The sequence below is a fragment of the Desmodus rotundus genome, chromosome 6, assembly GCF_022682495.2.
Source record: "Desmodus rotundus isolate HL8 chromosome 6, HLdesRot8A.1, whole genome shotgun sequence".
NCBI classification, from domain to species: Eukaryota; Metazoa; Chordata; class Mammalia; order Chiroptera; family Phyllostomidae; genus Desmodus; species Desmodus rotundus.
Genome location: NC_071392.1, coordinates 114,731,939 through 114,757,443, shown reverse-complemented (window position 1 = coordinate 114,757,443; position 25,505 = coordinate 114,731,939). Strand labels below are relative to the sequence as shown.

The following is a 25,505-nucleotide window of genomic DNA, read 5'->3' as shown; positions in this document are numbered from 1 at the left end:
TTTAGATAAACTACTACAGGTATGTTGGGCTCTCAATAAACAGATGAAGTCTCGTTTCTTCTGCCCTCATTTCTGTTTCAGGAATCTTCGGGTAGAGTTCAGTTTCCGCCTGACGCCCCAGACCCAGCTTCGGCCCTGCAACCTACGCGCCACGTTCCAGGGCTACATCTCCTGGGCTCGGAGGTTGAAGGCCATGATCAGCTTCCCCCACCTCAACCCATGTGGGCGGTGGAGGTGGGGGAGGCCCCAAGTCCACTGGCTCAGTTTGTGCAGAGCTGGGGTGGGCCCACACCCTGTGGGAGGCTGTCTTTAGAAGGTACGAGAGGAGGAAGTGGCTGCTTAGGGCTGACTCCGCTGCGTCATCAAGGGAATGATGCCATCAGAGATTTGTGGACAAGGGACTAGCCGCCAGGGCACTGTGGTTGTGCTGCTTCCAGTGTAGCAGGAGCTCTCGGGCAAAGACGGGCTCCACCTGTGGGAGACAGAAGGCGGGGCAAGGAGACAACTTTCTCCCTTAACCATCCCCTGTGTTCTCGTGGGAAGTCACAGACCTAGTGACAGCCCCCTCCTCACAGAGACTTTACATGCAGGGTCATACAGACGAGAGGCTCATGGGTCGGGGTGGAGCTGGAGCTAGAGGGAGCAGAGAGGGGCTGTTAGGAGGGGACTGAAGGGTGTGGTTCCCCACTAGAGGGGAGGCAACTCACGTGGGCCATGATGAGCCGCTCCTGGGGCTGGTCCGGGGGGCCTGGGTATTCCTCCCCAAAGCACAGACGGATCTGGTATTCAGGCTCCGGGCAACCATCCTGCAGGTGGGCCCGCAATTCTACGGGCACTGAGACTGTGGGGGCTGGGCCAAGATGGGGCATCCCACCTGGCGCCCACCTTGTGCCCTGCCCCATGCCCTCACGCTGTAAGCCCACATCTCCATTCTGTACGCCCATGCCCACTTCCACACCCTTATGCCTGTCTCATCTGCCACATCTGCACTCACTTCTACACCTCACTGCCCTGCCTTTATGCCCACCCCATGCCACTGCCACTCACTTATGCCTATCTTGTGCCCAGTGCCCCTGTTGCCCTGTGTTTGGCACCCTATGAAGAAGGATCACATGCGACCACATCCTATGCGTGTGCCCACGCCCATGCCCCACCCCCGGGGCCCCCAGCTTGTTCCTCGCCCATACCTCCTGTATGTCTATGACAGTATCTGTGCCCAGCCCTCTTGAGGCCCGGTTCCCGCTCCCGGTGGGTCTGTGTCATGCCCTTTGTTTCAATGGCCACCCCATGCCCAGCACCCGTGAGCCCATTCCCCTGCTCCCACAGCTCCTGTGTTCTCTCTTCTCTGCCCAATTCCCTTTGCCCACCCTTGTGTCCAGCCACTCTGCCCTGAGTCACCAGCGCCCCCACCTTCGCAATCTTACCTGCGAGGAAGCGGCGCGTGTCGAGCAGCTGGCAGGTGCGCTCGCGCTCCAGTTTGTTGGGCTGCTCGCGGTGCGGGGCAAGCGGGCCGCGCCAATACACGCGGCCCTGGCACAGGCGCTTGGCGAATACGCCCTCGGGCGCCACCCACAGCAGCACGCCGCGCTCCAGGTGCGGCAGCAGGCGCTGCAGCACGCGGGCCCCGGGCGGCGGCTCAGGGAAACCCACCTGCGCGATGCGCGGTGGCGGCCCCAGCAGGCGCTCCGCGGCGGAGGCGACGGCTGCCCGCGGGCTCAGTCGGCAGCCCTCCGCCGCGCGTGCCGTGGCTTCGCGCACCAGCTCCGCGCCATAGAATAGTCGCACGTGCAGCCAGCAGTCTGAGGAAAGGGGAGAGGAGGCGCACGCCAGGCGTTGGTGGCGCCAGCTCCCACTTACCCACCCCTCCCTCCATCCTCCACCCCCACCCAGTTACAGGGCAGGGGACCCTGAGGTCCTCCTGGCCCCCACCTCAGGAGATTTTGGGCAGTTCCTCCCGATAAGTGATTATAATTTTGGTGGCGGTAAATAGTTGCAGCTTCCAGTATAAATGAACTGATAGTTGAGTTTCAAATCTTAGGGTCTGGGCCATCTGTACAACGTGGACACCACACTGACGCCCTCCGCAGCCCCAACTTCTAGGATTCTAGAAGCTTCCTCCCAGCAAATATTTTAATGCTGGTGGAAATAACAACAACAGCAACGAAACAGCAGCCTCCCAGGGGAGGAGGCAGAAGTAACCTCAGTGGTTAAAGCTGTGGGCTTTGCAGCCGGGCCCTTGGGTTCTAATCTCTCGGTGCCACTTAGGAGCTGTGACCTGTTGGTGATTTTCCCAGGTTACTAGCTGTGTGACTTTGGGCAAGGTTCTTAACCTCTGTGTCGGGTTTCTGCATCTGTAAAATGGGGTGATGGCAGCGTCCATCTCCCAGGACTGTGGGGGGAGCTTAGAAGAATGCCTGGAACAAACGAAACCCTCAACAAGAGTTAGCTGTTGTTATTGGGAGTCTGGGCTGGGCGCTTCGCCTGGGAGACAGAGGCAGGCTGGCTCTAACCCCAGGCCTTACTGGTTCTGCATAGTGATCACAGCGGGGAGCCTTCAGATTCCCTACCTGGATTGCTGAAGTCCTCAGAGGGCAAAGGGCTCCAGGGGTGTATGGAGTTCTGTGCCTGGTACCCTGGGGAAGGAGGGGAAGCAGTCAGATACCAACTCACCCTTGACCCCTAGAACAAGGGGTCAAGAACCTGGAGGAGGCAGGAGTGTGTGAGGAGACCCAATACTTACTGTGATCAGCCAAAGGGCCTGGGAGCAGGGCAGCTGGTGGCAATGAGCCTGGCTGGGCCAGCCTGAGGGGCTGCTCCTTGTCTTTATCCTCTGTGTCTAATCTGGAGCCAGCCTGAGCATCGGGAGAGAGGTTTGTGAGGTGGGGAGAGGAGTTCCCAGACTGTGGGCCCTGGGGCAGAGGGAAGGCTGGGCAGATGAAGGCCAACTGGGGCTAACAGGGACTTTGAGAGCTCAAGACCCTTCTCCCTACAGAGGCAAAAAGAGAGTCGACAGGGTTGTTGGAGGTGATGGGGTCAGAGCCGAAGCTCGCTGTGATAGGGAAAAGGGTGCTAGGAATGAATGAGGAGACGGGGAACAGAAGTGATAGAGGGGGGGAGTGATAGAGTGGATGCTGATGGGGCCACTAGGGACAGTGGAATGGACCAGAAGTGGGGGGGATGGGGACAGAGCAATGAACCACAGATGATGGGGGAGAGATGATGCTGTGGAAACAACATGGGTGATACAGACAGTGATGGAGGTTGAGAGGGAGATGATGGCATTGACGGCCACAGTCAGAGAGCTAAAGGTGATGAAGGTGAGGGGAATACAGAGGTAGAACTGGATCTCATGGGGTAGAACTGGGGACAGCGTGATGGACCCGATGACAATGGGGGCAGCGGGTGAGTTTGGAGAAAATAGGGCTGATGCAGAGCGATGGAGCTGACAATGATGGAGGTGATGGGAACAGGGAGGGAGGCAAAGCGAATACAAGGATGGAACTGAAATTGATGGCAGGATGAATAGGAGGAGTAGGGATGGAGGGGATGAGAACATGTGCTGGAGACCACAGAGAGGGTGGTTTGGGGAAGAGGTGACTTAGCTGGCAAGGTGCACTGACCTGGGCTGCCCTGCAGGCTGGCTCCGTCACTTCTCGGGGGCACTCCTGCTGGCTCTGGAGAGTGCCCCTCTCTTCAGAGGAAGAGCAAGCCCAGGTAACTGGATGGAGTAAGAGATAGCTTGTTGTTTCCTGGACCCCCGGGGGAAGCCCCGCAACTGAGATGACCCCAGACAGGAGCACCTCAGCTCACTGCGTGATCTCAGGCAAGACCCACCTCTCTCTGGGCCTCAGTTTTCTCCTTTTCAAATGGGAAGATTAACTGGGTGGTCTAAGGGTCCTGCTGTGTTTACCTGCCCATGAGTGTAAGCTCAATAAGTCAACCATTTCCCATTTTACAGATGTGCAAAGTGAGGTTCTTATTGCCCAGAGAGCCGTCCTTGGCCACCACCTCCAGGGGCAGGATGATACCTGGGCCATGGGCACCGTCGGACACAATCCGGTAGACTTTGTAGGGGTTGGAGATGTCCAGCTGGCTGCGCTCACGCACCTCACAGAAGTCGGCACTCTTGTTGAGAGCACAGCGAAGCCGAGTCTTCCAAGTGGAGGGGTCCTCCTTGTCAGTGCCCTCTAGGTGTTTGCCCTTGTATATGGCCCAGGCCTAGGGATGAGCAAGGGTACTTGGGGAGGAACTGCTTGGGGTGGGGGACTGGCGTTACACCAAAGGATGAGGGCCGGCCGTGCCTCCCACCCTTCCCTATCTCCCTCTGACCCTCTGTCCCTCCGTGTCTCCATCCCTTCCTCTCTCCTCCCTCCTTCCCTCCATCGTACACATATTTGTATCGGGTTGGCCAAAAAGTTCATTTCGGTTTTATCCGTACAATGGCTCTGGTAAGTGCTTAGTTGTCTTTAACTTCATTTGAACCAATTTTGTTAGATTATATTGTGACAGCTGTCAATCAGAGTGCATTTAAAAAAACTTATCAAAATTGGTGAATTTTTGTGCAGTCGTTTTAATATTGAAGATCGAAGGAAATATGCAACACTTTCAGGGTACTGTGTGTTATTATTTCAAGAAAGGTAAAAACGCAACTGAAACTCAAAAAAAGACTTCGGCAGTGTATGAAGAAGATGCTCATCGAATGTGTCAAAAGTGGTTTGCGAAGTTTCTTGGTACTATGGACATTTTGGCCAAATAATTCTTTGCTGTGGGGCTGTCTCATGCATTGGAAGATGTTTAGCATCCTCCTGGCCTCTACCCACTAGAACCCAATAGCGGAAGATAGCTGACATACTCAAAATACCCAAATCAATAAAGTTGTTGGTGAAAATGAAAAATGTGTCTCTTATTTTATGGAAAAAATTAGTGGACTTTTTGGCCAACCCAACATTCCCTGTGCTCCTACGATGTGCCGGGTTCAAGTCAGGCGCTGGCTGGGGAACAAGGCGGACGTTGTCTTTGCATTCACGGAATCATGGTGAATGCGAGAAGACAGCTGCAAACAGCTCAGTGGGAATAGCTATGTTCCAAACTATGGATTGTGAGAAATAAAAAATAAATAGGATGACGGGATATAAAATAATGGTTGTTGGTTTTTTATCTAGAGAACCATAAGACTAAATCCCTACCTATTGCCATATACAAAAAAACGGACTCCAGATGATTAAAAAACCAAAAGTAAGGGGTAAAACTGTGAAATTAATAGAAGATAATGTAGCAGAAAATCTTCTAGGGGCAGAGAATGATTGGAAACAAACCTTCAAAGGCATGGACTATAAGGCAAAAAAGATTAATTTACAATGTCTGAAATCAGCAAGGGGCTAAGATCTGGAACATACTTCTGCAAATCAACAAGAAACAGAGAGCATCCCGTAAATAAAACATTCTTACCAAAGGACAAGAATGAGTGTTTACGGAAAAGGGAACCATAAGCCCATGAGCATATAAAGACTTAAATTCATTGGACCCCGGCTGGTGTGGCTCAGTGAATTGAGCGCCCGTGTCCGAGCCAGAAGGTCGCTGATTCGATTCCCACTCAGGGCACGTGCCTGGGTTTTGGGCCGGGTCCCCAGCTGGGGCCACGTGTGAGAAGCAACCAGTTGATGTATCTCTCACACATCAATGTTTCTCTCCTTCTCTTTCTCCCTCCCTTCTCCTCTCTCTAAAAATAAGTAAATAAAATCTTTTTTAAAAAAATAAAAAATTCATTAGTGCCAGAGAAATGCAAATAGACATGGAGATAGCACTTGTAAGCTGACACAATCAAGCAGCTGGATAATGCCAGGAGTTGGCTGGGATGTGGGCACTGTTGGCAGGTGGGGGATGGGTGCAGAGCTTCGGGATGGTCATCTGGCATGCCTAGTTGAATGAAGTATAAACATACCCTGTGAGTAGAAATTCCAGTTCAAAAGGAATTCTCACAGAGGCTCATGAGGGGGCCAGGGCGAGACTTGTGGAGCTGGAAGACAGACTTGTGTCCATCCCTGAGAAAGTGGATGGGTGTGTGTATGTAATGGACATCCACTATGGACTCTATGCAGCATCTAGAAGCATGTGGGAGCAACAAATTAAATGTACAGAGAACAAGACTAGGTATCCAAAGTTTGACCGTGAGTGATAAGCCACAGAATGAGGTCTACAATACAACAGAAAGTGTATTAGGTAAGAAGACACACAAAGTAGCAATGCTCGCTGTGCCATAAAGCATACATGCTCAGAATAGTCACTAGACACGTTAGAATGACTTGCGGCAAAGGGACTATATAAACACACCTGAGGGGCTACTTTAGAGAAGGTGATCAGAAACGGCCTCTTGGAAGAAGTGGCATTTGAGCTGAAGCCTGAATGAAAAGAAGAATAGTGACCAAGAGCTGGGGGAGGGTATTCTGGGTAGAAGGGAGAGCAAGTGCAAAGGTCCTGAGGTGGGAAGAGATTGATAGACTCAAGGAAGGCCAGTAGTCAAAGGAGATGTATTGCTTGCGTTGATCACATTCAGGGCTGGGAGTGGGGTCTCACCAATGAATCACACCTCAGTCATTGCCCTCAGAAGTTCCAGACCTAGTGGGAAGCATGGACACCAGAGCACAGAGTCACATTCCTATGTTGGTGCCACTTGCCAGTGCTGACACCTTTAAGGCTTGATTCTGTTGTCTCTGAACAGTGCCAATGATTCCTAATGTGGCTGTGGCAGGAGAGACGGGCGGTCTATGGAAACCGCTTAGCACTTACTCAGTACAGTAAGGATACTTTCACCCAAAGGTAACCTGGTCACAGGGTAGAGAGTGCTATTCCCGTAATGGGAGAGGGATCTTGGTTTTGTTCGCTGCTGCGTCCCCAAGCACTTAAGAGTGGTTCCTGGCACACAAGAGACACTCACTGAGTATCTGTGGAATAAACTGAGAAGTTGCCGGGTGGAGCAACATTCCTGGTGGCGGAAACAGCTTGAGCAAAGGCCTGGAGGTGCGGAAGGGCACAGTGCATTCTGGGAACAGTGGTGCTGGAGCTGGGCGTGTGTGTCTAAGGTTGTGTGCCCCGTAGATTCTCATTACCTGTGGTAGTTAGGTTCTATAAAATCTACACAAACCCCGAATTAGGGAGTATCGAACCAGGGCTCCTAGGGAAAATACAGAGCGAGATTCCTACGAATCTCTGTTTACAACATTTCCATCCACTGATCAATACGTAACTTTGTTTCATGTGCATTTCTGCAGGACGCCTTATTTGATATAAACTGTTGGTTCCTGGCCAAGAAAACTGTGACTGACACCTGAAAGAAGCTTATCCGACACACATACGGGGCGGGGTGGGGGCGGGGGGCAAAAGTAGGCCCACAGTTGTAAGTACACGGCACACACAGTTTATTCTTGCATTCACTACCCATTGTGTTACTGTGCATCCAAACAATTACAAACCTCCTTCTGTCCACCCTGTCTTTTCTCCATCGGGCACATCACAGGCTTCTCGTGCAGGGGAGCACTAGAGAGCGCTTGGGGCTATCTGACCTTGTGAAGTCACCAACCAAAAGCACAAAGGTATTTAAAATGCGGCACTCAATAGACGAAGAAAAGGACGTTTGTTTCCGGTATGAGGGCAGAAACAAGAAGGCAGAGCGTCACCTGTCCAACCTCAGCTGGGAACGTGCGCTTCCCGTGACTCAGATTTTTCACTCTCCTGCACGTGTCTGTGAATGGCCCCCAAAGTGCCCTGGGTACTGATTTTGGGGATTACAGATTTCAGCGAGTGAGTGGGTTTGCAAATAAGGAATCTACAGATAAAGAGGGTTAACGAATTGTACGTGATGGGGCTAAAGGGAAGAGTAGTGGAGGGAGAAGAGACACCGAAACTCCAGGGGGGATTCTGGAGTGTAAATGTGATGGGAAGGAGCCAGTTTGGAGGAAGGTAACGACGACTGAAGCTGGATCACGAATGTCCCCAAAGGCCAAGCTTTGTCCCAGGGGTTTTGGGTACCAGGAAGGTGTGAAGCCAGGGAGTCACATGTGTGCATCAGCGGTGGGTTGAGGAATGGCCAAAGTGGCCAGAAGGGTGGGGAGGGCAGCCCACAGAGTCTCTGTTTCCTGAGCAGCACTTAAGTTTTAAGGCACAGGCCATGCAAACACTTATTCAATACTGACTGAGCACCTACTGTGTGCCCGCACTGGGCTCGGTGTCACCACCTCAAGCAGCTGGCAAAGACAAACTCACACAAGGCACTTACAATTCATAGGGAAAGTTGTTTCAGTGGTGGAAGCAGAAGGAATAAGGGATGGATTGGAAGAAGCGCTGAGTTGGAACTTAATGCATTAATACACATAAATGCATCAACTGCATGTATCAGGGGAGGCTCTCCTGAGGGAGAAATTTTTACACTGAGCACGAGGACAGCTGGCCAGGTGAGCGCGAAGAGGAGAGGGTGTTCCAGGCAGAGGGAGGAGCATGTGCAAAGGTCCAATGGTGAGAGAGCCATGAAGCATTTAGAAACTGAAAGAACTGTCAGGCTTGGGTCTCAAGCTGGGGAGGGGAGGGAATGGGGAGAGATGAGGCCAGGGAGGAGCAGTTCCTGCTGGGCTGTGAGGCCATGATAAGTAGCTGGGACATTATCACAAGATCACTGAGGAGCCATGGAAGGATTCCGAATAGGGGAGTAGCTAGGCAAGCTTTACATTTGGAAAGATCCCTTTGGAAGACTGAGGGGAGGGCTGGGCGACAGGTGGAAGCAGGGAGTTCAGTGAAGTCACAGCGGGCGTCCTGGTGAAAGATTGGAAAATGGGTCCAAGTGGATGGACAGAAGAGGAGTTCTGTGGGAGGGGCCAGCGGGCCTTGGCAGTACAGTTGGATGAGCCGGGGGCAGCCAGGGTTCGGGCGCCTGGCTCTGGGTCTGGATGGCAACGGTGCAATGTTCCATTTGGGAAACTGACACTTGTGGGAGCAAGCCGATGAGGCTGGTGTTGAGGATATGCTGAGTTGGAGAGGTCTGGGGACTGAGAGACCAGCAGCTTGGGGCTCCAGGGCTGAGGCTGTGGAAGGGGAGCATAGGACATGGAGAGGGAGGCCCAACAGGGGCTGCTGAGAGCCCCCAAACAGGAGGGGAGGAGCTGGAGGCTGAGAAGCAGGGGCCTCAAAGGTGGGAGGAAAAGGGAGGGCAGGGTGAAGAGTGGGGTGGGAAGCAAAGATTCTGGAAATCCAGTGAGTGTGTTTCAGGGAGGAGGGAGGGTGGGGGTTGGTGACCAGGAGACTCTGTCCAGGAGAGGGGAGACCAGAGGACCAGGAGCTGAAGACACTGAGGTGTTTGGGGTGGCCTGGAGGTGGCCTGGAGGTGGCCTGATAGGTGGTTGGTCGGTGGTTAGTTCCTTATTGCCTACAGGAGGATTCTGGAGTTGAAATGTGATGGGAAGGAGCCGGTGTGGAGGAAGGTAATGATGAGTGAAGAAAGGGAGTGCATCCCCGCAGGGTAAGTTCCTGAGAAGGGCTGGTATTGGGAAGCTCAGAACATGTCCCCAGGCTGCGGAGCCGAGGGTGTGGGGGTGGGAAGTTGAGGCAGTTCTCATCAGTGGCCTCTAATTTCCCTATACAGAGATGGGGGAGAGGCCCCCCCTGAAAGATGGGGACGGTACAGGTCATGTTGTCGCGGTCCTTCTGATTTAAGAGGGTGTCTGAGGGTCTCCATCTACGGAGAACACTAGAAACGACTGAGGCTAAGGGCCAAGCGAGTGGCCCAAGGTCACCCAGCGCGTCGATCACTTGGTGCTCACAGGGCGCTGGGGCTGTGCTCATCCAGAGCCCTCCCAGGCCAGGCTGGTGTCCCCCGGCCCCCGCCCCCTTACCCTGAAGAGCGCTGCGTCCTGCTGCGCCTGGTAACCCTGCTTGGCTGCATGCTTCCAGGGGATGCGGAAGATAGTCTTGCCCTCGTCCTCCCAGCGCAGCCCCGCGTAGCGCCCGCTCTCGATCTGCGCCACCAGCCAGTCTCGGAGGCGCAGGGGACCCCTGGGTCTCCTGTCGTCGGGGACCTTCCCTTCCTCCCTCCGCCAGGGGTCGCCGGCCATTGAGGATGCGGTGCTCCAGGAGCCAGGTCTGGGGAGTGCGGTCAATTGGACCCCAGAGCCACCGGCGATCGCGGGGCCACCTGAGTGACGCGTGGAGGCGGCGAAAGCGAAAGTCTGGCCGGGCAGGTTTCACTTTCCGTTCTGTCCCCTCTCCTGGGAGGCCCCTTCCTTTCGCCCCTCCCCGTACAGCCTGGCCCGGAGGCGCCGGGCTGCCTTCAGGGATCAACTGGAGTTGCCGTGGGCCGCCGAGACCCCTAGAAAAGTAAGGGGAGGTACAGCCGGGGCTCTGCCAGTCCCCAGGCCCGCGGAGGCGCCCCCTGCCCCACCCCTGTACCTCTTTGCTGCTCTTCCCAGCCAGCCAGAAACCTGTGGTCCCTTTTCAGAACCTGAACCGTAGAGGCTGGAAAGGTGTAGTGCTGCTCAAACCGAGTCCCCTCAGAATTGGGGACCCTCCATTCCGGACTTGTAGAATCGGATTTTAACAAGTTCCCCGTGCGATTCTGATCGGGTGGTCCACGGGCCATCACACTGGGAGAAATATTACCCTGAGCCTCGGGAGTCCCCATTTGTGGAGGTTCACCACAGTTCTGGGCCTGGCTGGAGCCTTTCCTGTAGCGACTGGACTGGTTCTCACCTCAGCAGGTGAGATGAATATAATCACCTATTTCATTGTTAAGAAGGGTGAAGCTGAGAGAGGGTGAAGCCCTGTAACACCATCACAGGGCTAATAGGTGAGGGCGCCAGGATCCCAACCTGGGTCTCTCTGTCCCAGGGCCCCAGACCCTTAAACTGTGCCCCGTGGTGCCTCCCACCAGCTACACCTGGAGTTCATGGATTGCTGGTGGGCCTGTGATTCCCCTGAAAGTGCATGCAAATTTTTCACATCTATGTATTTTTCTGGGGTTTGTATCTTTCATTGTCACATGGGGTTGGTGATCTGAAAGAGGTCAAGTAGCTCAGACCACTCCACCCCTTGCCATGTACACGGGGCAACGGAGGCTCCAAGAGAGAAACCACCCCCCCGCTGCAGCAAGTGGCATTGACCGGAGGCTGGTAGCACTGTCCCTAATGTGTACTTGTCGGAGGGGCCTCCACGCTCCCTGCCCTCTGTCCCCATGTCCAAAGCAGCCACCCAGTTCTGACACTTCCAGTCATAGCCAGGATTCAAAATCAGGCCTGTCGGGCTCCCATGGGGCATAAAGCATTTCATATGATTAAATCCAAAAGTATTTAAATAATACAAAATAATTGCATCAAAGCAGAGGTCTTTGGTGTGTGAGACAATCCCTTCGGTTTCCTAAGTGGCAGAATAGTAGTGATTAGGAGGGTGGGGTCTGCGGCCAGACTGCCTGGATTCCACTCACGGCTCCCCACTTGCTAGCCAGTGACATTGGGCACCAACCTCCGTTGCCTGACGTGTTAAACAGCAGCGCCTACTTCACAGGGTTGCTTGAGCGTTCATTGAGATGCAGGTAAAACGTTTAGCACGTTACCTGGCCCATAGCAAGCGCTCAGTAAATGAGTATTATTATTGTTGCTGTTTTTGTTGTTGAGTCAGAGTGTGGTAAAAGTAGTGATGGAAGCAGGTGGAGCACCAAAAAGGCCCTGGAAGATCAGGTCAAGGTGCTTTGTTTTGTCCTCTTGATGACCGGGGTCATGGAGGCTTTTAGGTAGGGGAAGACACCAGTACGAATAGAATGGTGTTTTAAGCCCAGCGGGTGGTGACCCCACTGACTAGCCGGTACTGCTACAGACTCCCAGAACTCTGATGAGTCCAGCTTTCACACAGGATCCTACCTACCTCAAGACCTTTTCACTTACTGTTGCCTCCACCTAGAATGCTTCTCCCCAGATAGCCACCAGTTCACTCCCTCACGCCCTGGTTTATTTTTACTTCTGTTTATCTGACTATCTGGTGTCTTTCCCACCAGAATATCAGCAACAGGAGGGCAGAGGTTTTGCTCACTGATGTATCCCCAGTGCCCAGCACCATACCTGGCACACAGTGCATACTCAGTGGGCATTTGCTGAATGAGTGTGGAATAGGAGGTTGGGCAGCAGGGAAAGGTAGTTTGGCCAATCCCCCCAACCCCAGAGCTGGCATCTGGGTCTCCCCCACAGCCCTGAACACAGTGCTTGCGGCATTGTAAGAGCCCCATAAGTGTAGCTGTATTATTATAGCTATTTCAGACCCCTCACAACTCTGGGTTATTTTTAGTCTAAGAAAAGTCAGCTCCAATGACCTCTCTTCATTCTGGAAGTGTTTGCTGCTTTACTGGGCTGCCTGGCTTTTAAACTCTAGGGGGGAAGGGTCATTCCCACTGGCTGAGGATGGATCCCCCTCCCCAGTAAACCTCCAAGGTCAGAAGGAGCTGCTTCTTAACAACCATCATTCCGCGCAAACAGCCTGGGTTCAAACCCAGCCTGCCCTACTCTAGCTGTGCGTCCTTGGGCAGGCTGCCTGCCTGGGGATTAAGTGAACTCGAGTGTGTAAAAGGTCAAGTATGAGGGAGGCATTTACCAGCTAGTATTTTTGAGTAGGGAAGGGGAGGGAGTTGGGGAGGAGAAGGGGCCTCTGGGAGGAGATGGGATTCAGAGAGCAGGAGGGCCTACTCAGGAGACCAGGGCCTGGAGGGAAATGGGGAGGGAGGCAGGGAGTGTCAGAGAAGCATTCGGAATTCAGGCCCGAGGGCTGCAGTTTACCGGAGGGCAGCAGGCGCTCCTCAGGCCCCAGGGGATGCGGACTGGGGATCCCACCCCTGTTTCCTGCGGGCTCCTGGCCCCTGGCCCCTGGCAAGAGTCCTGCTGTCCCACCTTTGCTCAAAGACTTGGGAGGCAGTCAGACAGGCAGCTTCTGTGTCTCTTTAATATCCTCCAGGCCGGTCCAACCCCTACCCACCCACTCCCACTCCCGCCGACTTTAAGAGGGGAGGCCCGGGTGCCCCCACCCCCAGCCCAAGGACTAAGGCACCAGATGGCTGCAGCAGCCTGGCCCGGACACAGAACAGAGACGCACAGACAGAGGACACACTACTGCAGACAAGCAGGGCAGGCATAGGGGACAGGGGCAGGGTTCAGGCCACTGCGGGGCTCCCACGGGCACTGGGCCCTCCCGGAGGCCGTGGGAGGCCCAGTTGGCCCCTCGCAGGGGACCAGTCAGGAGGAAAAGGGGCAGGATCCTCACTTGCCACCTTTGCGGGACAGACACCGCGGGAGGCAAGAAAAAGTCTGCTTGACGCGCGCCAGCAGCGGCAGCGGCCGGTGGGCTTCCCGGGGCGTCCGCGGCACCAGGCGCTGCAGGGTTCCCTCGGAGGCTGAGGACTGCGGAGCGGGGGAGGCGGCGGAGGCGGCAGAGCCCTGCCGGCAGCGCTTGCACAGCGGCAGCAGCGCGCGCACCTCCTCCTCGTCGCGGAACGGGCTCTCTCCGAAGCGCTCCTCCAGCTGCCGGCGAAGCTGGGGTGGGGGTGCAGGGGTTCGGGGATCTGTGCCAAGCCGCCTGCCCGGTCCCCTCCCCAACCCTCAGAGCTTCCGCCCTTCAGCGAGCTGTCCACATCTCTCTAGGCCCCTCCCCTTCCCCAACATCCTCTTAGCCTCCCTTCTAAGTTTCCATCCTCCTCACTGAGCACCCCGCCATGGGTCCCTTCCCCCTCCCTGAACCCACTTTCCTTTTCACGCTCTGTCTTCCAGACCTGCTGAAGCGAACCCCCAGCCTGCACAGTGGAGACCACATGAACCCCTTCCCCCTGCACAGCAACGCCGCTCACACAGGGCCTCTCTCTCACCTGCCTCTTTCCTAAAGCCTTGCAGATAAGCCTCTGGGTACCAGCCTGCCACCTGGTAAGAGCCTTTCTGCACTTGCTGCTTCTCTCTGTCTCTCTGTCTCTCTGTCTCTCATCCCCTATTGTCCTGACATCTCCATATGCCATCCGCCCAGTGGGCATAAGACAAAAAACTGCTTTGGCCTCATCGAGGACGCAGGGGTGGAGTAGGAGATGGACATCTCTCCCCCAAGGGGCCGAATGCTCAAATGCCTTCAGGTTCCAGGCAGGCAGAGCAGGCAGTTCTGGGACCCAATCAAGCTGAAGGGTCCATGGTGTGGCCCAAAGGCATTCAAATTCTAAATTAAAAAGGTAAAGAAAACATCTGGCTATCCAAGCGAAATATACCTAGGGGCTGTATTAGCGCAAGGGCCGTGAGTTTGAGACCTCACAGAAATATTCTGCCAGGTCTGAAGCACAGGCTAGATTCTTTCCAACATGTGCTCAGCCCAAGTGAGGAGAGAAAAGCCCCCCACCCTGCCCCAGCCCCTGCCCCTGCCCCTGCCCCTACCTTCCGGGAACTGCCCCAGCCAAACTCTTCAAGCTGCTGCCTAAAGCCTGGGTTCGGGTTGGCAATGGGCCGGGTGGACTTGATGGCTTCAAGCACTTCCCGCCAGCCTAGTCCCGTCACAGTCATCACATACGCTGTCACAATCGTGGTGCTTCGGGAGATGCCTGCAAAGCTGGGACCAGGCCCCCACCCCTCAAGCTTCAGGTAAGGCCCAGTCTCCTCCGAGCCCCCATCCCCACTTCAGCTCTCCCGCCCTTGCCCCCTGAGCCCCACCACAAGCAACCTGCCAGGACCTGTCTTCCCACCTCCAGGCCTTTGCCCATTCTGTTCCCTGTGCCTGGAGAACCCCCCAGGCACTCCCCCATGTTAAAGGCCCGAGTGAAACATCATTTAATTCATTCAGTCAACAAACATTTCCTGATCATCTGTTATTTTCCAGATACTGGGGATGGAGTGGGAGGTAAAACAAAGACAGTCTCTGTCATCCTGGCACTTACAATTTGGTTGGGGAGACAGACACTAACCAGGGACACAAGTGCATGTGATAATTGCTTTGAAGGTGAGCAGGGGTGGGGGAGGGGTGGGGGAGGGAAGGTATTTTCAAGGAAGTGACCTCAAGCTGAGTCTTGAAAGAGGGGTAAGGATTAATAGAGAATGTTCTGGGCAGTGTGTAGGAAGACCATGAGGGGGGAACCTGGTGGATCTGAAGAACAGGAAGATGGCCAGTGCCCTTGGAAGGGGCGTGGGGAGGAGGCAGACAGGGTGAGAGACAAGGCTGGAGGGGGCTGTCCTGTGGCTGGGGCTCCAGCGCTGGGTGGGTGCTCAGTGAGCAGTTACAAAAAGAATGACATCTACTGGGCCAGGGGCTCCTGCGGAGACTCGGGGTCCTGATTCCCAGCATGGGGTTCCCCGCTGCCCTGCACTATCACCTCAAAGGCTTGGAGGGGAGGAGAGGGAGCTAGAACCATAGGAGGGTATTTGACTACCTGCATGCCCTCGCCTGGCCCTCCCAGCAGCCTGGTATGTGGGCATTGTTCTCCCCACATTACAGGTGAGGACGTGGGGTCTCAGGGGGAAACAGCCGTTTGGCTGTGGCCACACAGCTGGTAGGGGACAGAGCCCAGATTTGAGCCCCCTCTCAGTCTCTCTCAGGTGAATGGTGGATCATCAGTCCTTGTGACAGCTGGACAAGGTCTGTCACAGGTTCCTCCTTCCCCACAGAGGGAGTGTGTGTTCAGGACAGAGGACAGCCACTTCCTTCCTTTCTCCCCACTGCCCTCTTAACTCACCAGTGCACAAGGCAGTTCCCCCCATTGAGGCGGCAACAGTGGATGAAGTTGATACATTCTTTGAAGTGCTTTTTGCTAGAGAAGAAAGCAATAGGGTAGGGAGCACTGGTGGGGGGGCATGTCTCCTAGGAGTTGTCCCCCTCCCCATTTATGGGATGGCAAGAGACAGAGGACAAAGACCCTGGGGTCCTTAGGGCCGTTAGCACGTGCAGTGAGTAGGAGCCAGTAGTGTTATATGAGGTGGGGATGCGTGTGAAACCGTGAAGGTGGTGCTTCGTGTGCTGCCAATCACGGCAGATCCCACTACAGCAGCAGGAGCACCTCCCAGTGCATCCTGTGGACTGTGTTTTCACGGGAAGGTTGACCTTGACCTTTCAAGGAAATGGGTGGGAGAAGACACAGGAGTCCCCCTCCTCTGGGGTCTGCAATCAGAGCATCTGGGGACAGTGATGGTCAGCAATGGGGTTGACAGCGAGATTCCAGAGGGGTAGGAGAGTCTTGTCTGGGTCCCTCCCAGGCTGGAGGCACTGCTGCTAATGTGAGCCAGAACCCCGTGTCCTGAGTCCCCATTGCTCTCAGGCCAGTCCTAGATCCTTAGTCCACGCCATCTGATCTAGCAAAACCTCCTTGGTACCAATTGAGCCCGTTTTCCCTCTCAGAGAGGAGAAGTGATTTGTTCAAGGTCACACAGCAAGTAAATGGCAAAGCCTGGCCAGAACCCAAATGTCTTAACTCCAAGGCCAGGAACCAGCTGAGCCTGACCTTTTCAAATCCGCTGGTGCAGCTGATCCTTTGAGACAGGGTACTTGCTCCAACTCACAGCGGAAGAGACTCAGCTCTGGGAGGTTAATGGTCTTGGTCATGGGCATGGGCAAAGCCGTAGCTAAGACTGAGTCAAACTTGGGGCTGGGTGACCCTCTATGCTGGGGTTCCAGGACAGTGTTCTAGTCCAAGTCCTCTCTGTCTTCCCTCAGACCACCTTCCATCCTCCCTCCCACCACCACAGGAGGCAGCTGTCTGTCCATCTGTTGGTCCATCCCAGGGAACTTACATGGGTACCTCAGGGGTGTCAGCCACTGGGATGCGAAGGTAGGTTATGCCCTGAAAGTACAAAACACACACAGGCGGTGGGGCAGGGGAACTTGCTCGGCCTCTCCTATCCCAGCCTGGGTTCCCAAGCACCGCCTGACCCCAGAGCAGTTCCTGTCCCTCTCTGGGCCATGACTGTCCTCTCTGTTCAAAGAGAGTGAATGCCATCTGAGGCTCTCCCAGCTCTGACCGTCAGTCAGATTCTAGAACCTTCTGAGAACTTGATAAAAATTATGAAGGGACCTTTCATTCCATAGCCCGGGAAGGGCCACTTAAAGTGACTCCCCTCCAAAGGAGGATTACAAAAGCACATAGTAAGAAGGGCAGATTTTATTTTCTTAAAAAGAAACAAAAATTATGAAAATAAGTTTACACTTCATGAATTGTGTGATAAACTTTGTGCTAATTATTAAAATAATGAAGGAGTGAATTGTCAGTTTTTCCAACCAACTTGCTCCAATATCCTTCCCTTCATGCTTCACCTTCACACAAGATAATAGAGATGATTTTTGCCCACATTCCAAGAACCTCCTCACTTTTCTCAAGGACCTATCTTCATCATTTGATATTCAAATGGCTCTTTTTAGGTGCCTGGCCCACCAATGGCCAGTAGCGGAGGGATCTCCGCATTTGTTAATGGCTTCATGTGAGAGTCCAGCCTTTCTCTAACTCACTTTCCCCAAGGTCACTCAATCCGGATAATTTTGCAAGGTTTGCGATTTCATTCGCTACACACTTGGCCTTGCATTTGCACGGCATAATCAAACCCTGACTGGGAAAGTCACTGATGTATGAAGCAGGAGAGGCGCTTGGGAGGCGAGGGGAGGGCTGTTGGAGCAGGGGCTCATTTTGCAAGCGGTCGTTTCATTAGTAAGTGTACTCCTGACTTGACAACTTTCCCCATGCAATCGAGTGACTGCCTACTCCAATTACTCCCAAACAAGTCTGCTCTCTACAGCAAAATCAGGCTCCACTGACCTGGAAATTTCTTCTTTGAATGACACTGAGAAACACAGATTATTGGAGGTTGCTCTTAGAAGTCATCAAGTCAGACACATAGGGAAACTAAGGCCCAGAGAGGGGAAGGATCCTGCCCAAGGTCACACAGCAAATCTGTGGCAGAGCCTGGTCTGAATCTCAGATCTCCAGAGCCTTTTGCCACCCACAGCTCTTTCCCTTCAGTGGGTGATAGAGACTGTAACAGATAAGGAGGAAGGAACTCTGTTTATGGGGTAAGATATAATTAATTTAGTATTATAGCAGCTGTAACTTGTTAAGCACGATGATGTGGCTCGGTGAGGTCGGTACTATTATGTTTCCTTTACAGATCAGGCCACCGAGGCTCAGAGAGGTGAAGTCCTATGCCCGAGGTTTCAGGTTGTGAAGATGTGAACTCGTGCCTTTTGACTCTGGCACCTGTAGCTGAATGTCCTGCTTTCCTCCTCAGGGTCAAAACACCCTCGCTTCCTTTTTCCCGGGACGCCATAATACCAGCACCAACTGTTCCAGTGGGAGCCGTGCTTGACAGCACGCAAGGCATCTTCACTGTCCCACAGCCCCTCTGCCTCCTCACAAGAGCCCCCTGGGGGCAGATAGGGCTGAAGGATCAGAGGCCCAGAGAGGTGAAGTCACAGCCCCAGGTCACACAGCAAGACCTAGAGTTCAGAATCATCCATTTGGGGTCCTCTGTTCAGTTGGGCAATGGGAAGCCCATATAGGAGCCTTTTTATGGTTCAGTGTGAGGTATTTTGGGCCAGATGGCCTGTGTACAAACTCTAGCTCCTTAGCTTCCTAGATGTGTGAGTTTAGGCAAATTCCATTACCTCTCTGGGTCTCAGTTGCCAAATAGGGATCACATAGGGATGCTAATGTAAAACAGGCCAGTGTTCAACCAAATGAGTTTTAGCGTGGGTCAGGAAGGCAGTATAGGACCTGGTGCATAGTAGGTACATGATAAATGGGTGCTGTGGGGGGTTTGGAGCCCCCTGCCTCAATCGGGGCACAGCTCTGGGATGGGGGTAAGGAGTACCTGCAGCAGAGGCTGGGGTGACTCATGAATGGAGATGATGTGTGTGATTTTGTTCCGGCCCAGCTGATCCGGGTCTTTGGCATCTGAAAGAAATAGGGAATTTGAGCCAATCTGGCAGGTGTGACTTTCTTATTCCTGACGACCAAATGAGGCGGGACTCCACGCCCAACTCTCCTCACCCCACCCTCTCCACCTTGGCGGACCTTCCGCCAGCTCCCTTGCACCTTCGTCACCTCCTGCTCCTAGCTTGACAGGGCCTGCCACACCCCTTGGCTTCAGTCTTGTCTCTGAGGCACCCTTGAGTGCCTCAGATGCTCAGCATCTCCCCCGCCTTCCCCATGCTATTTTTTCCATCGTGGACACCCTTCCCTGGCATATCCTTGACCCAGTAATTCTACTTCTAGGAATCTTGTCTACAGAAGGATTTGCTCACACGAGAGCTGTGTGTAGAGGACAACAGTTTCTGCAGTGCTGCTCGCAACAGTAAAAACATCAGGAAGAGTTGAAAGTCGGAACAAACTGAACGTCCATCAAAGGGGAGCTGGATAAAAAGTGGCGTATTCATACCTGAACACTATGCAGCCACTAAAAAGATCTTTACGTGCTGATGGGCAAGGATGTCCACAATATATTATTAAATAGGAAATACAGGGAACAGAACAGCATGCAGAATAGGATTCCATTTTTGTTTTAAATGTTGTATCCGTATCGACAAAGAGGTGAAAAATGAGCCAGGGGTATGCCTCGCACTGCTATTAGCAGCCGTCTCTAGGGGCTAGATTTCCAGCGTGCACAGACCTGTTGTAATCAGAGTAAATAACACATCTCCCCTCTGCCTCCATTTGTCCACATTCTCATTCAACACATTTACTGAGTGTGTACTGTGTGCAGCCTCGGCTGGGCCTAGAGGGATGGGGTCAACTTCTGCCCTCATGGGAATTCCAACCTTATTTAGCCAACTACTCAGAAATCAGTGTGGTGTGAGCTGCTGGTGTAGCTGCAGGGAGGAAGGGGCCGGGGTGTATGAGAGTGGAGCACCTAAGCCTGTGAGGGACAGGGTGGATGGGGAAGGCCCCGTCCAGGTTCAGATGCCCCTCCCTCTCTGAAGCTCTCTCTGGCTCTGCAGATGGAAGGGACTTTTCTCACCTTGCGTCCCACAAGCCCCGACCTGCCTGTCTCTTAACACAGGCCTGGGACCGGCAGAGTGCCATGGCCTTGGGGACAGAGCAGGCAGTGCTGACCAGTGAAGTTTCTAGGGTGGAGTCCAGTCTCCAGGACTTCTCCTCTGAGGAGGAGGTTGTGGGGGAGAAGGGTCCCCAGCTCCCCAGCTAGAAGCAACATCTCCAAACAGACCTCCACCAGGAAGAGGCTCAGATCAGATGCACACTTGCCCAGCATCCAGCGTTCTGTGCCCTTTGCCCTGGAGACGCCCTCCCCACCCACATCCCCCTTAGTCCTCATGAGCTCTTTCCCCCGCCCAGCCTGGCATCACTTCCCTGCCCCCAGCCCCATTCCTGAGCTCTTCCAAGGTGCGTGGGCCAGAGCATGAATGATGGACGCAGGCCTGTGGCAGGCAGAGTGCCATGGCCTTGGGACAGAGTGGGCAGTGCTCACCAATGAAGTTTCCGAGGTAGAGTCCAGGAAGTACCTACAGGAGAGACGGCAGGGTCAGCCGGGTAGGGGAGCAAGCCCTTCCCACCCCAACAGCTGGAGCCTACAGCCTGTCTCCATCCCATGAAGGGTGTCTGAACCTCAGGACTCAGGAAGCACTCCCCTTCCTCTGGCGGGCCAGAACTCTGTGAGAGGGGCTGGGCGGCACGAGGGGGCCCCAAGGGAGGCCACCTTGGGTAGGGGTGAGAGGAAAGAGGAGGGAGGGCACAGAGACCTAGGGGGTAGGGTAGGAGGAGCAGAGAGGAGAGGGTAGGTGAGAGGTGGATTTGCCTGGGTGTGTGGTGGGGAATTCTGAGGTGGGAGCAGGAAGGCAGGAACAGGAGAAGGTAGAGGAGAGAAAGAATGGAGAAACAGCCCCAGGGAGACAGTCCATAGAGTCAGAGAGAAGAGAGACAGAGGAAGGGAGTAAGAGAGAGAGAGAGAGACACTGTGGGAGTGACAGGGAGCCACAGGAAGAAACAGTCACAGAAACAGGCAGAGAGAGACACACAGGGAGACAGAGACCAGAGAGAGAGACAGAGACCAGAGAGAGACACAGGGACATGTACAGAGACAAAGAGAGACGAAATTGGAGAGAGATGCAGCCCCAGAGAGACACCCAGTGAGATACGATCTCAGACAGAGTCGCTGGGAGCAGAGGTAGGGACACACAGAGACTCGGCGACAGCCAGAAGGTCAGAGGCAGGCAGAGAGAGCCAGCGCTGCGGTCGGGCCGGGGGCGGGCAGGTGCGGGCTGCGAGATCCCCGCCCACCTACCTTGGTCATGCCATTCCCCATGATCCCGGGGGCTGGGGTCCTGGCGCACCCCCAGCTCACAGCCGGGAAGACGCTCGGGTCACAGCTGCCTTGATGGCCCAGGCCCGGCGCCGGCAGCCTGAAGTGGAGCAGGGGGACTGGCGTCCTCGGCCCCGCCCAGCCCTGCCCTGCCGACGCCGCCGTCACGGCCCGCCGACCCCAGGCCACGGAGGGAAACGATGGTGGAGCTGCCGCCGCCACAGCCGCAGGCTCCTCCTACCCCTTCGGTCATGTGGGGGCCCCTCCCGTGGGTCGCAGCGGGGGGCTGGACAAAGCCCCAGTGTGCCGGGCCCAGGGCCCGCGGGACAACGGCAGCTTGTTGGGGCCTCGTGGGGCCGATACCTCCGGAGGTGGGGGCGAGGGCCCTCCCCCCACCCTGGCAGTGTCAGGCTCGGGAGGGTGGGGGGCGGAAAGAGCCTTCACCCGGGGGCTTAGAGACCCAGACCCCAGTGCAGGCTGTGCCTGGACTTCCCTACGGGCCCTGGGGCAAAGCACCTCGCTCCTTTGGCCTTGGTTTTCTAGCAGAAATGGGATGGGGGCTGGACTTTGATCGCTAAGGGTCTTCTGTTCTTCAGATTCTGTTTGAGATGAGAAAAGGGGGTAGGTAATTCCTTCCTTCTGTAATCCCCTCTCCCGCTCCACTCCTCCTGAAGGCATCCTACCAGCCAACCATCCTCCTTCCTCACTCACACACAACCTTCTGTCCTCCCAGCCTTCAGTCCATCCATTCATTGGTCCATCCATCCATTCAGCCATCCTTCCATCCCTTCCTCCCATCTGCCTTGACCTCTGTGTGGATGGTGCCATTTGGGTCTGTTCTCCTGGGACCAGGCACACCTGCCCTTAGGCCCCCAAGAAGTCAGGGGTAAATGTGAAGCGAGGGGAAGGGTCCCTTGAAGTAAAGGAGATTACAACAGGATGTAGTTGGAGGCAAGAGTCCTGGAAGGTGATTCTGGAGACAAAGTTTCCAGCCCCTATTCCCCTCTGTCCTGCTGGGTGACCCTTGGGGTCGCAGCTGCCCAGCGTGTTTCGGTGTGGTGAGCCCTTCCTGCTACTAGGGACCAAAGCTGGAGAACGTAAAGTAAGTCCTGTGATCCTGAAACAAAAGCAGCGGCACCGGCTTTGCTCCTCCAGCCTCCCCCGCCCCCTGCACCCCCATCTGAAGTAGTAGGTGACTGTGCAAGGGCATGTCACTACAGAGCGGGACAGAGAGTGGACAGAGACCTGTTGGAAATGCAGTGACTGGAGGAAAATATAACCCCTCCTTTTGTGTTTATTTCTCAAATTCACAGCATGTATGGGGGCTGCCTGGCTCAGCTCTCTCTGAGCCCAGAGTTCTCATAAAAACCAAGTTATTCAACAAACACTCACTGAGCACCTACTACGTGGTAGGTACTGGGAATGCAGAGGTAGGTAAGGGAGACGGTTCCTACCTTCATTGGCTAACAATCTAGAACAGCACCGTCTGATAGAAATATAATGTGAGTCACCCGTGTAATTTAAAATTTCCTAGTAGCCACTTTAGAAATGTGGAAAGAAGAAAGTTGTTAATAATGTTTTAACCCAATATATGCAAAATATTATTTCAACATGTAGTCAGTATTTCAAAATGATTAGTGACATATTTTACATTGTTTTTATTGTATTCAGTCTTTAAAATCTAGCGTGTGTTTTACACGTAGAGCACATCTCATTTCAGACCAGGCACACGTCCAGTGCTGCATAGCCATATCTGCCCGGTAGCTACAAACTGGACATTTCAGGTCTAGGGGGGATGGCAAGCAAAAAAAGCAAGTAGACAAATAGAGCATTTACACATAGTCTCAATTTTCTATGAAGAACACAAAAAGGGGAAAGAAAGAACCTCTCTAAATAGGTGACATTAAAGCTGAGACCTGGCATAGAAGAAGGACCCAGCCATTTAAAGGGTGGCGATATTTCCAGCAGAAAGAACAGCTCGGGCAAAGGCTGTGCGGTGGGAAAAGTTTAGCCTTTGGAAACAGCCAGGCGAACTGCAGGGGGAAAAGCCAAAGGAAGGTGATAAGAACGAGGCTGAGAGGACAGAGGGAGTGTGCAAGACCATGTATGGCCATAATTGGGGGTTTAGGGTTTTCTTTTCAGTACGATAGAAAGCCAGTGGGAAAATTTAACTGGGGAAGCCATGTCCTCTGATTTACAGCTTAAGTTCATCACTTTGGCTTCTATCACTTAAGTGTAGACTAGAGAGCAAAGCAGGGAGGCTAGTGAGGTTACTGAGGCAGCCCAGGCAAGAGGTTTTCCTGCATCAAAAATCACCGCCTGTGCCACAGAAGTGAAAGCAGAGTTATTCATTCATTCAACAAATGCTTATTGGACACCAGATTAGGGATGAAGAATTGCACCAAAGGTGTGCTGATGTTTGACTTGCATTTCCCAGAATGCCCCACCCCATGGATGACATAAAGAAATGCTGATAAATGGGCCTGAAGACTAGTCCCTCATCATGGCAGCTCTGTGAACCTGGGCAGGCAACCAAATGCCCCAGGTCTGTTTCCTCATCCATAAAGGGGAAATTATAGCCTCCCTTTGAACTTCTACTTGTACAAAAGAACTATCAAGTTAAAATACCTTTAAAAAAAAGATACGAAGCAGGGACACCCCCCAAAAAACCAGAATTACTTCTGGAGGGCGGGCCCCTCACAGTACAGGCTTCCCTCGCTATGTGAGTGTTCTGGGAACCCATCTGTATCAGTGTACCAGCCAGCGTTGGGATGAGAGGCTGTGTTCGGCTTCAGTGAATTTTTCGAAGACTCAGTGCATTTGCCCGTTTCGTGTTGGGTGATTTACAAGTGCACCTGCCCACTCTGCGCTGAGTGTTCAGCGGTCTTTGACCAAAGACGATCTCATCCCAAGCGACCTTTCTTTGTCTTCCCGGATGAAAAATTCCTCAAAGAGAAATGTTTTGCTGGTGTGGAAGAGTTGAAATAAAAAATGGCAGAAGCACTAAAAGGCATCAAAATCGACGAGTTTAAAAACTGTTTTGAGCACCAGAAAAAAAATCTCAATAGATGCATTGCATCAAATGGAGAGCACTTTGAAGTTTAATCATTTAAAAATAAATACACAATTTTTAATAAATTCCGGGGGGAGGGGTTGGGTCCCTCCTTGTATACTTATTAGATTGAACACATTTAATATCTATGAACTATTTATTCTTAGAAAATGTTAGTTGTTTCAAGCTCCATATACTGTAAATAAGTCATGAAGTGACAGTTTTATAAAACCAATAATAAAAATATGCTAAAATGCAGGTCTCGCCTTGTCATTTCCTTGCTTAAAACCCTTCAGTGGCTCATTGTGGCAGGCAAAATAATGGACCCCACCAAAGAGGTCCAAGCTCTAATTTCTGGAAACTGTGAATATGTTGCGTGATGTGGAAGGGGGAACTACAGGTGGAACTGAAGTTGCTAATCAGCTGACCATGAGGTGGAGAGATTATCCTGGATTATTTGGGGAGCCCAACGTAATGACAAGGGTCCTTGGCAGTGAAAGAGGGAGGCAGGAGAGGCAGAGGTCAGAGAGGTGTGAGTGCTGGCTTTGAAGACAGAAGGGTGCCAAGAGCCAAGAAATGCAGGTGGACACCGATTCTCTCCTGCAGCCTCCAGAAGGGACCCAGCCCTGCCACACCGCCTTACTTTTAGCCTAGAGAGACCCATTTCAGACTTCTGACCTCAGGCACTGTAAGCTAATACATTGAAGTTGTTTTAAGTCACTTCGTGCTGGTAATTACAGCAGCAATAGGAACCTAATACACCCACTGATACCCCTAGGAAAAAGTCCAAACTGCTTAACATAGCACACAAGGGATCTGGCTTCTGCCACTGTGACCTTGAGCAAATTTCTTAATTTCTGCAGGCCTGTTTCCTCATCTGTAAGATGGGGAGGGAAAAAATCCCTCTGGGTCCGTAATGAGATTAAATGAGAGGACACATTTAAGAGGCCTGGTAGAGAGGCTGGCATACCATTGTTATTATCATGGAGCAGCCGACAGGGAGTTAGGAGGCCTCCGTTCTATTCCCCTCACTAGGGCTCTGTTTCCACACCTGTGAAAAAGGAAACACACACACACATACAGGTTTAGCAGCTTCATCGCTCCCCTTTTCTTCACTCCTTCCTGGTCATCGATCTGCTTGTACTTCCTCAAACTTGCTTCACCTCTCTGACTTC

At 53.4% G+C, this 25,505-nt stretch overlaps 2 protein-coding genes and 1 long non-coding RNA gene across 11 annotated transcripts; 1 reads left to right on the top strand and 2 right to left on the bottom strand.

The window, feature by feature from the left end:
- Positions 1-333: 333 nt before the first annotated feature.
- LOC112303710 (interferon regulatory factor 4) lies at positions 334-10,239 on the bottom strand. 3 transcript variants are annotated; one of them, XR_008427129.1, is made up of 8 exons: positions 9,879-10,239; positions 4,029-4,218; positions 3,621-3,718; positions 2,741-2,852; positions 2,568-2,633; positions 1,425-1,799; positions 708-806; positions 334-472 (listed from the first exon to the last, which is right to left on the bottom strand). XR_008427129.1 is itself a non-coding variant. In XM_053926812.1 (8 exons), the coding sequence occupies exons 1-8, from the start codon at positions 10,095-10,097 to the stop codon at positions 380-382; spliced, it is 1,296 nt and encodes a 431-aa protein (XP_053782787.1). In that variant the 5' UTR covers positions 10,098-10,239; the 3' UTR covers positions 334-379. The 3 variants fall into 3 exon arrangements, 2 of the variants coding, with proteins under 2 accessions (XP_053782787.1, XP_053782788.1); XM_053926812.1 differs by having other exon boundaries at positions 708-850; XM_053926813.1 differs by having other exon boundaries at positions 708-826.
- A 40-nt stretch (positions 10,240-10,279) lies between these two features.
- LOC128781215 (uncharacterized) lies at positions 10,280-19,658 on the top strand. 6 transcript variants are annotated; one of them, XR_011651364.1, is made up of 7 exons: positions 10,286-10,359; positions 10,481-10,739; positions 13,785-13,934; positions 14,520-14,630; positions 14,866-14,985; positions 16,690-16,804; positions 19,238-19,658. It is a non-coding gene; the product is annotated as an uncharacterized lncRNA (long non-coding RNA). The 6 variants fall into 6 exon arrangements; XR_008427130.1 differs by having other exon boundaries at positions 10,280-10,739; positions 14,533-14,630; XR_011651365.1 differs by having other exon boundaries at positions 10,280-10,739; positions 16,722-16,804.
- On the bottom strand, positions 12,949-21,491 carry DUSP15 (dual specificity phosphatase 15). Of its 2 annotated transcripts, XM_053926814.2 has the most exons (7): positions 21,261-21,491; positions 20,448-20,481; positions 18,834-18,916; positions 16,767-16,816; positions 15,716-15,790; positions 14,427-14,598; positions 12,949-13,550 (listed from the first exon to the last, which is right to left on the bottom strand). In XM_053926814.2, exons 1-7 carry the CDS (start codon positions 21,279-21,281, stop codon positions 13,278-13,280), a joined length of 708 nt encoding a protein of 235 aa, XP_053782789.1. In that variant the 5' UTR covers positions 21,282-21,491; the 3' UTR covers positions 12,949-13,277. The 2 variants fall into 2 exon arrangements, with proteins under 2 accessions (XP_053782789.1, XP_053782790.1); XM_053926815.2 differs by lacking the exon at positions 15,716-15,790.
- Between the last annotated feature and the right edge of the window lie 4,014 nt (positions 21,492-25,505).